At 41.8% G+C, this 11,107-nt stretch overlaps 1 protein-coding gene across 6 annotated transcripts in view; it reads right to left on the bottom strand.

Moving 5' to 3' along the window:
- Positions 1-80: 80 nt before the first annotated feature.
- SH3GL3 (SH3 domain containing GRB2 like 3, endophilin A3) overlaps positions 81-11,107 on the bottom strand; it is a 111,737-nt gene continuing 100,710 nt past the window's right edge. For 4 of the 6 annotated variants that reach the window (XM_025211791.1, XM_025211790.1, XM_025211788.1 and 1 more), the window contains 2 exons: positions 8,958-9,044; positions 81-3,305 (listed from right to left, as the gene is read on the bottom strand). In XM_025211791.1, coding sequence (XP_025067576.1) covers positions 3,100-3,305; positions 8,958-9,044 — 293 coding nt within the window. In that variant the 3' untranslated portion in view covers positions 81-3,099. The remainder of the gene's footprint in view (positions 3,306-8,957; positions 9,045-11,107) is intronic. The other 2 variants (XM_025211789.1, XM_025211793.1) reach the window with 2 other exon arrangements.

The following is an 11,107-nucleotide window of genomic DNA, read 5'->3' as shown; positions in this document are numbered from 1 at the left end:
TAATGCAAAGCAGAACACCAATAAAATCTTTAATTTCACAAACGCAAACATCCCAAACTTTATTAGATCAGTCAAATGTTTCTTCAGAAAGATTTTGCATTTAGAAAAATCCTAAATGTAGTCTTTTGTAGACTGTAACTGAACTGATTACCAGCACCACCAGCTAAGCTCACATCTCTGGGAAGATGCAGACTATAACCTCTAGGGTTGGTTCTAGTATGTAAATTAACAAAGACTATTTTAGGACTCTGAATCCTATTATCTTCATTTACGTTGTTCAAGCTGATAAATGGCAATAATTTATTTTTGTACCAATAACTTCTATTGCTGTGTCTACCTAAATTCTCACCTTGTGGGAAAGAGGTGGTGGTTGTTTTTTCCTAAGTCTCTTCCAAACTGTAGTTGCTTCTTACCCAGATAGAGCAGTCCTACCTGCTCCTCATTGTTTGCCACCTCTTAGTTATGCTCTAGGCCTTAGACTGCTAGGGTTAGATGGTATTCTTGGTCTACACACTATTTTACCTACTGCTTGGGTGAGTAAACTAATATGCAGCTTCTAGGAGACAACAAATCAAAGGCAAATGAAGGGGGAAAAGAGGCAGGGAGGAAATAGTATGGGGAAGGAGGGAGGAAGGAATTAAAAGTAGAACTAAGACAAGCAGATATAGGAACAGACTAACCCTACAGAGAAATTCAGAGTCCCACCTTCAGTTTCTCTAACTTGGGACTGTCAGATCTGCCTTGTGCCCTGGGCCAGCTCCAGCCCAGGGTATGCAGCAGTGGCAGCAGCCCCCGTTCTCACTGCATGCCCCATGCTGGATGTGAAGCTGCTACTGCCACTGTCGTCCCTGTGCTAGGGTACTAGCTCTGCCTCTGGCTCTAGTATGGGACACTTGGCAGCTAGGCAGTGGGGTAACTGTGGCAATGGGCAAAATAGTTGGATGGCAGCCAAGGCTGGATCAGCCCTTGCTTGTCTTCGTGCTGGTGATCACCACATCCACTGGGATCCAAGGGTGCTGAATTCTGCAGAAGGCAACTCCTCCAACTTCTGATAGCAGTGGCTAGAGCAGCTCTGTGTGCCATATGTTTAACATCCTGCTCTGACTGGATAGCAATCGTCCATCCAAATAAAAAGCAGTTGGCCCTAATCTTAAAGTTTACTGTAGCTGGTCAGTGCATACCATCCTTCTGACGGAGATCTAGAGTATTGCCTGAACTATAAAACAAGGAGGATACAGATATAATATTGTCTATTATAATCCTGCACATACCACTGGGTACACTGCATCTAACTGCATCACTAGCTAGAGCTCTTACTTAGCTAAGTGAAATATCCCATTACTCACAGTTCAAGCTGAAAGCAGGTTATCATAGTGGATGAAGCAAGTCTCTGACATCTCAAAGCTTGGACTTTCATTGACTTCCTGGGTATAGGTGGTCTAACACTTTATGTTGGAAAATGTCTCTGTGGGTCTGGCTTGTACCTTGCCCAGAGGATTGCCTTTTTTCTCCCTTGTGATGCTTTCAACAGCCTTACTGTTTGAAAGAGGGTGAGCTGACAAGGACACTCTGGTGAATCACAGCTCACCCCTAGGGATAAGGGCTTCTTTCACCAACCCTGTACTGAGCAACTCGGGCAGTCTTACTGATGTCTACTTATACTATGCACAGGTCTGGGCTGTTTCATGTGAAAGCTGTTGCACTCCTAGAGTTGATTGCCCTGGCATATCACTCTGATCTATCTTCCTTTGATGGCTGCAGGCTTAAGCCAGGCAGCCTCAGGCTCTGAGTTGTTTCTTCAAAATCAGAAGGCCAGGAGCTTTGCTTTGCTCACTACTTGCCTTAAGGTATTTTGGACAAAGTTCACTTGCTTTCCTCTGGGCTTTCTGGACTTTTTTTGGCCAGTGCTACATGGTTAATGATAACAGGTATTTCTAAAATGAAGGTACTGCCTATTTTATCTCCTAAGTAGCCTGAGTCTCTGTCCATGACCCTTTCCCGATCTGGGCAGTCTTGACTATACAAATATTTGTCTTTTTCTGCTGCATAGATTGTCATCTTCTCTACTTCTGCTCCACAAAAAAGTGAGTCAGCATTACCCTTTCAATTATCAGCTAGAGAGTATCCAATTACTCTTCCATTCATCTCAATGGAGTGTTACCTCTTCTATAGTGGCATCAAATTCAGACTCTGTCTTTCTAGCAACAGTTTGTCCTTAGGTCATATGGGTATACATAGAAGTGCTGCTGTCCTGCTCTCAAAATAAAACAAAATGTAAACAAGTGTTAAGAATGATCTTCAGTAAATAAAGAGCAACCAAAATGAACAATTTTAGCACCTGCAGAGTTGCAGAACTGCTCCCAATAACATCACTTAAAAAGATGAACTAGCTCCTCCTCCTCAAGACATTAGTGTATCCATGAAGGAAAGTGAACGTTTGCAGAAGACAAAACCATACCAACCACTGGGTAAGCATCTGCAGCAGTCGTGTTTCTCCCACAGTAATGTTTATTAAGTTTGGTCAGTAAATTTTAGGAATTTGCAACTCAGACCTTGTACTTAGTACAACAATGTCTTAAAACTGACAACAACCACTTCGCCTTTTGTCAACATACAATGTGAAACATGGATTAAGTTCACAATTAAGTTACATTGTGATGGATGAAAAAGGCTCAATGACATCAGTAACTCTTAGGAACTGGTTACAGTTAGCTTCACTCACAGTATTCTTAAAAATGGTTTTCAATGGTAAAATCATTGCAGCCCAAGGAATTTTTAAAATAATAATAATAAAAGGATCTACATACAGTAAGGAGCAAAGAAATGCATTGTTGGAGCAACAGTGAGCTACCAATGAACACTTCATACAGTGATCTTCAAGGCACAAAGCAAAAAAACTGAGTCTAGGGTTTTTTTGCATTTTCATGTAACCAAGGAAGGTAATGTTCTTGAATACAAAATAAATACATTTAAAAAAAACACGCATACAAAAGTCAGTAAGTCAGTCAAAGAGCAAGGCTTTCACAGAATGCCACACTGATAGAACATTTGTGAATCCATTTCAGTCATGAAAGTATGTTCACAGCTTGGATGACATGTTCATTGAGGCAAGGATACCAGCACTTCAACATAGTTAATGGGGAAGAAGCCAGACTCTCCATTTAACATCCCTTCATACCAGTTTTCATCAATTTGATTGGTTAAAGTAATGATGTCCCCTTCCTTAAAACCAAGTTCACCTTCATTTTCTGGCTCAAAGTCATACAGAGCCTGGCAGCAAGGTTGATCCATGTGCATTGAAGAACCTGCCCCAGTAACAGAAAATACAGTGTTTAAGAGCTTAAGGAACATCACTTGTCCGTTGTACATGCAAACAAGGAGGCCAATTTAGTCCTGCTGTAAGGAATGGACCCACTGGAGTTTATAGATAGTTTTCTATCATTTCTACCCACTAAGGGTCTTTTCCTTCTATTTATTTTCATATATTAAACACTCAATTCATCACCCTGATATTGTAAGTAATACCATTCCCCACCCCGCTTAAAAGTAGATGTTACTATAATTTTATTAGGTGATATACAGTTTGTCCAATAAAAGATGCTACCCATAAAAATCCTTGCCTCTAGAGTTTCATTCTCATTTGAATTTCTTTGGGAAGCTGTAAATCAGTTGAACAGTTGGAATGGTTTTGGACACTGTTGCTGTATTTAAGGTGGGGAGGGGGAGAAGAGAGGATTGAGGCTCTTTCCTTTAAAAAGAGCAACCTGTGGATATTATGGCAAACAAACAAACAAACTGAACAGCATTCAGTAGTCTGTCAAGTCAAGCACTGGACTCCATAGATGGACTACAAGCACTGGACTACAAGACAGAAGCTAGAGAGGAACAATGTGGAACCAAAATTTTAAATGACAGCAGAGCCATGACCTTCTAAAATATTTAGGCATGTGAGTGTCCCTATTGATTCTGGTGGCACCACCTATGTGTAAACATTTGAAGGACTGGGACCTAATGGTCAAATGGAGCCAAGCGGCTCTATCTTCTTCTCCATATGGAGATGCAGTCTCTAGGTTAGATGACCAAGGTCATCTGTGGTAGGGTAAGTTGTGTATTCAAACCATTCACCACATGTGGTCTTAACATGAACTAAAACAAAGGTTATGTTAAGGACAGCAGGTTATGTTAAGAAAAGTCTGTCAAGCTTTTTTATACTATTTTTTGAATAAAGACAAAGCCCTGCTTGTACAGTATATGTCTTGGCTTTTTTGTGGTTCTAGTATATTGTGTTTGGCTGAGTCACACCGTAAGATCTTCAGTCCAAGCTTACTTTTGTATTTAAACATTATTAACCTTACATACAGAATACCGAAAGCAGTACTTAGGCTCCCAGGAAAAGTCAACAAGGATAATGCTTGTATATGTCCAATTAATAAAACACAAGGGATTGTCAATACTAGCCAAAGCAGTTAACTTTGAAAATGCATTATTTTCAACTTTATAGACATTTGCATGTATTGATGGTAAACTGGCTTAGATTTATGCTTGGAGTATGTAAACAATATGTTATTGTATTCATAGATTCGTGCCTTGCTCAGTAAATCATGCTAACAACATTTCCTCTGCTGTTTGTATTCTAGCATTTAATTTTGTGGGTGAACATCAATCTATGAGTTAGCAAAAGTTAATTTGTTTTCCTTGTGACATTGACTTTTTAAAAATACTAACCTAAAAATCCAGTGGTTTGGAATTAATTCCATTCAGCGAGGGAAATGGAGGAAGGAGGTTTCATGCTGCCTCCTGTTCTGTTACAGTAGAAAAATGCATTCCAGCATGACAAAGACCTTCTTTAGTGTTCCCCTTAATGCTTACAGTAAAGCATTTAATGAGCCTCTTTAATACTAAATGATTCTAGTTATTCTTTTCGCTCAACATTGTGACTATTCTCAAATATCCTAATCTTGGCTCTCCCTCCAAATACTGAAGCATGCTAATTAAGCATTCAAACTGAGGACTAATTTTTGTTTGGAATAATCTGCATGTGCTGTTAAACATTGCAGTACACAAGCAAATTCTAAAGAATATAAAAATTGTTGAAATTGCCCGCCACTAATGGGCATTTGTTTTTAATTGTCCAATCACAGTCCTATTGTCATAAAAGCCAGTAAGTAGCTGCGCTCACACATTTTCCAGCAACAAAAAGCAGCAGAAGAAAATCTGAGCAAGCAGAACTACCTGAAAGAGAAGCCATTAGGTGATCTGTGGATGACTGGGGGTGACGATTTTAATGACTTTTAAGTGACAATGACAGAAGTAGAGAAAAGGTTTAACTGTACAAAATACTTACCAGAGGGCAGATGGAATCTATTTTTCTCTTCCTTCCTAGCCCGTTTATATTCCTTTAACAATTTAAAGGGCCATAAACCCAACAGAAATAGCCCACAAGGAATGTACCCAGTACAGATATTGCAGAGAAGGCGGCATGACCTGCGACTTACTTACAACCATGTGGCAGGTGGTTGTGTTGGGTGGGAGTAGTGTGGCAATGGGCTACCTCTGATTATTCAGTCACAATGGCCAGTGGATAACCAGCTCAGATGGTGGCTTGACTTGGTGCGTTTTGCCCCTGTGCTGAGCTGAACTAAGCACAGTTTAGACAAAACCCTCAATAGTGTTTTTTTCACAGAATCTTACTGGTTATTTAAAAAAAAAAGTTAATGTTTTCAAGCAAGGGCTTTGTCAGCACAGACTCTGACACATGAATTTCCACATTTTTGAATGAGCAACAGCAGAAAGTTGTTCTGAGTAATTGAATAACTGAAAACATGCCTTCACCAACTGCTCTGCAGGGCCAACATCCAGAACTTAGTACAGGAGTCAGTTATTTTCTAACAGCGAGATGCATGATGTTATGGTCGTAACAGACATAGAACATATTTTTTATATATGTCTGAACCTTTGGGAGTCATAAGGCTATATAGTATATCGCCTTTTTTATATTTTTAAAAGAAAGATGGGATTAAAGGGCTGAAAGTGGTAGGGGGAATTTTTGTCTTTTAGGTTTCAAAGGCTCGGGGGAGAAAAAAAGAGTCTCCAGTAATCTTAAAGTAATGGCCACAGCCACTCACCCAAGAATTTAACATCAGTCAAAGTCTTTATTAAATTAGAGGCATGCAGCTGCTATGCTGTACTATATTTGGTACAGTCTAGCAAAACAAAGCTTCCTTAACAAGTGGAACAGAGGCAGCGCTGGCCGTCAGTCTTAACGGCAAAGTTTTTAACATTGCAGAGGTCACATGGCTGTTGTTCTCTACTTTACAAACTGAAAGCCACTTACTGTTGCAGAGATTTAAGAAGCCAAAAAGAAATTGTGGCAAGTTTATGTGCAAAGACTGCATGTGTGTTAATTTATAGGACTGTACCTACCTCCTTGTTTCTAGCAACTGCTAAGTTAAACTGACAAAGTCAATGATATATAGATATAGATATAGAGCCAGATTGCCTGTCTTGACCTACTGGAACATTCAAACTCAGACAATGTGTAACGTAACAATACAGAGAACGTACTAGAGCAATGAGGTTGCCTTTTCAAACTTGAGTAGAGCTGAAAAGCTCTAAAACCAAAAGATCATTTAAAATGCCATTTTTCTCAAAGGAAACTTCCTGGTGCTCAGTCTTCTGTTTATTTTACATTGCAGCATACATACAGTAACAGAAACAGACTTTAAAGAGTCACATACTGGATGTTCACGATTATAATTAGTAGGGCTGTGCAAAATTGCACCCGCAGTTTCGTTTCTATGCTGTTTCAACTTGTTTTTGAGCTCAAAACAGTGAAATCTAAACAAAACAGAGAGCTTCGAAACAGCCTTGAAATGAAATGAGGCAAGTCGAAACATTTCGACAGCACTGCTTGAACTGCCCTGCTTTCTGCCTTGGTGATAGCTGAGTGAGGGCGCACCTTAACATACACAGTGTCACCCACCCATGTCACAAGTTTTGCCTGTCAGCAGCTGGAGGTGCAGGGCCCCTATCTCCTTGAAAGCTGGCAGGCTTTGTGGCCTCAGCAGGGGCGCTGCATCCCTGCAGTTTTGACCCCGCTGTGGCTTAACACATGCACGTGACATGAGTTTTTTGCTTTCAAGACTTTGAGGTGAAGTTTCCCTGAAACCCCTGCACCACCTATCTCCTTGAAACATGGCAGGCTTCATGCCCTCAGAAGGGGCTACCACTCCTGGAAGTTTCATCCAAATCAGGCCAGAAATGACAAAGTTATAGGCTGTTTCGAGCTTCCCTATTACAGCCTACGGACAAAACGTTGAAACAGCATCGAAACAGCGAAACTTTTGATGAAACAAAATGGAACAGCAGTTTCGAAATGAAATGAAATTCGAAACAGAACACTGTTCTGTCAAAATGTAAGTCCAAATGGAACGGTGTTGTTTCACACAGCCCTAATAATTAGTCTAGATCTCTTGCAGCTTGTTTCAGCTCCACTTGCTGCTGTTCTCCCCCCTGTCCCATGGGCAGGAGATGCTTCAGAGTGTTTCTGCCCACTTGAGCCAGGCTGTGTTGGGATGGGGGAAGCAGGAATTGGAAGGGGGTGGGTTCCCCACACTGCCTGGCCTCCCCAGAAGTAAGTGAGGGAAGTTGCTGCTACTGCTGCGGCTGCCATAGATGAGCCCAGCTCCCACACACCTCAGATGGAGCAGGCAGGAAGAGTTCTGAAGATTCCCCCACCCCCAGGACAGTAGGAAAAGCCATGGCAGAGGAAGGGGATAGAGGAAGGGAAGGGGACATGCCTCTGACCACAAAGGGGAAGGGGGGGATTCTCTTCCCGTTTGGAGACTTTTTCAGTATCCCCACAAGCTCCAGCAGCAAAAAGTCTAGCTTGAAAGGGAGATGCAACCATGCCACTGCCCCCCTCTGGATCCACCCCTGACATCCATCCCCCAACACTCAGCCCTGGAACTAATAACAACGTGCACGTCATCACAGAGCCCAGAGGATGCTTACAAATGCTGTTCTCAGTTCTGCTTTTTTCTTCTTTTCCCTTTCATGGTTGTGTAACAAGAAGCCCCTTCTTACCTGCACCTCCCACTTTGTGCATTTCTTTTTCCTTCTGAGTACTGGCAGAGACCTAGCACATTCACTGCACAGGTGTGGCAAGGCTCAGAGCAAGCCAGAAAGCTGAAGTGGCTTTCTGTAGCAGAAACCTACAAACTACACCTACATATCGATTGAGCTAAGTGTTACTAAAGAAAACAAAAGAACTAAAATATCCACTGCAAAGTTTGTAAATATGTCCTGGTGCTAACCTAACTCACTTACCGTCCCCAGGAGCCTTTGATCTTCACTACCTCACATTACATTTTTATATATTTCTCTAAGTGCATTTTTATATTTCATCTGTCTCATCTTTGCTATGGTATTTTGTATTTTATATTTTATGCTTTTAAGTCCTTAAGGAATGTACTCCCTGTAGAATGACGTTACCCCCTGGACCATGGTTCAAAACTGCATTGAAATTGTAATTGTAAAGTGATAAAATCTGCTGTATTGGGCTGGTCCCTTGAGTGAATGTGAGTATGAGTCAACAGATAACTGAGTGACAAAGCAAGAGCCTCTGGCTGTTAATTGACAATAGCCTAACCAGAGGAACTTACCATCATAAAACTCTACAAGCCATTTTAAGCTAGTCAAGCCATCTAAAACCTGCAAGGACACAGCCATTGAATCAATCATGTCAAGGGTGGACTCCCAAAACTACACCATTGGGCAAAACCCCCAGTGACTGTAACTAACAGCTGTCTCACACTATTCAAGACCCATGTGGGACAACAACCTCCAGATTGGGCAGCTAAAATGATGCTGGTGGATCACACAAGTCTGCCAGAAAGGGATAAAAGGCAGTGAAGTGTGACCCTCAGTGGCACCCCCTCATCCAGCACCCGACTTACCGAGACAGAAGGACAAGCAGGCGACCCCCTTCTGGAGATCCGGACATTGCCCTGGAGGAAGCTGGCCACCGACAACAGACTCCAGCACTGCGGATAGGTATAAACCAACATCGGTGCTACACTACTATTGCAGCAATTGTATGTGTCAGTGTGTGTCAAGGTGGCCAATATTCCCCATAACTCAAAGTTTGTATTTATGATTTTATTGGTAACTTCACATCCCATACAATAAATTAGAATTCATTATGATCCTGTGAGTTGGTCCTTCATAGCCAACAGTTGCTATATTTTCTCCTTCACTGACAGCAGTATTGAGTGAGCCAAGCTACAAGTCACGAGCCAGTTAAGTGGTAATGTGGTAGTTGATGCAAAATTTTGTGAATAGCTTCAATGACCGAGAACAGATTTTCTTTCCCATCCCATTGAACAAAGTGTATTTTGACTTCAGCTAATCACTACTTTCAAACCAGCCTTTTCCTCCTCACTGGAATTCAGATGTCTTCAATTCAGATTTATAAGCCGGTTTAATGCATACACTATTTTATCCTCAGTTTTACTCTACAGTTTATGCACTAATAATGATTAATACCAGCTGCATCTCCTTTCTCTGCCTATCCAAGGCAGAAACATAATGATGAAGAATATATACGTTGAACAGGTTACTGGAAGAGGCCTAGACACTTTATGCTGAATTGTTAATAAAGGGTACCACATTTTTGCTGCCCCATGGAAAGGTGGTTGATGCACATACTGCTGCAAATGGGTGTGGTGCTTTACTCACAAATGAGGCAAGTACCCCTGCCCTGGATTGCTTGGATTGTGACGGCTCTCATGCATAAAGAGGGAGCTCCTTCCCCCATTCAATGCAGCTGCAGTTGCAGTTGCTGTTCCTGCAGTCCCCATGAGGACTTCAGTGAGATCTCGCAGTGAGTTCTCTGGGATGCCCAGGAGCAGAAGGGGACTGGAATGAGACCAAGAGAAGCACAGTGCATTGCCCAGCCGTACCCCTGCATATTGAGCCATTTGAGAAGGGGTGCTGCTTCTGAGGCACAATCGCTCCAGGATATGCAACCCCAGCATCCCCATGAACAGCACAAGCCCATGGCTAAATGCCTTTGTTTATCCTTGAACTTGGATGTCTGTCTGATCTAATTTTCTAATCTAATTATTATCTAATTTTCTTTGCAGCCTTCCTTGAAAGAAAGTATAGGATGGGATCTGTGGATGATAATTAACCTAGATGCACATCAGCACAGTGGGTAGGTCTGGTTAGAAGCGACAGAACATCTCTAGTTTGGGACTGAAAAGTCCTATATGAAAGTCATGAGAAGCATATCAGCTGGAGCACAGAAAATTCACACACAACCTTTTTTTTTTTTTTTTTGCTCAATATTGCTAAATCTGCAAGACCTGAAGATCCATGAAATGCACCTGGTGGGTAGTCTTGTGGTCAATGTAACTTGTGCAGCCTGGAATCATTGTAGTAGGAATAAGCTCTAAGCACACTCTTCCACCGATATATTAAGCAAGTATTGCAGGGTGGCCCGTGTCCGCTTTAGACAACTGGAATGTTCTTTGTGCAAGGGGAATCCCTAGCTGCCTGGTTAAGGCAATTCTCCTGCAGCCTGTGGGAGAGTTCGGGCAAGGATCTGGCCCTGTGCATTTACTCAGCTATACAGGAGTAATGTTATCCATCTTGTTGAGCATAAACTGTACAGGAACTTCATCTACCAAGAGCAAGGAGGCAAAAGAACTCATAGTTCAGGTTTGTATAAATAAACCAGACTCCTATCCTTGTGGCCTTTTTCTGATGGAAGTATGAAATACAGCCTCACAGTTCAGTTTTCTACTTCTAACTAACGCTTTCCCTATTTGCCTCCAAGCTGTCTGTAAAAAAGAACTAGACAGGAGGAAAGAAGAAATTGGAAACAGCAAAGAAAGCCAGAGGACAGAAAAGCTGCTCAGAGAGTAGCTGTGCCTCAAGGACACGAGCCAGCTCCTAGCTTTTAAGCCAAGGGGAGGAGGGGACCTCAGCATCATTGCCTCCTTTGTACTCTCAGGCTCTTACCTATCCTGGTTGTGGCAAAAGAGATACAGTTTTTTCCTCTTTCCCATTTGCCTTTTTTGTTTTATTTCCCTCGTCTCATAAT

Source organism: Alligator sinensis, unplaced genomic scaffold (assembly GCF_000455745.1).
Source record: "Alligator sinensis unplaced genomic scaffold, ASM45574v1 scaffold259_1, whole genome shotgun sequence".
NCBI classification, from domain to species: Eukaryota; Metazoa; Chordata; order Crocodylia; family Alligatoridae; genus Alligator; species Alligator sinensis.
This window is presented reverse-complemented; position numbering and strand designations above follow the sequence as displayed.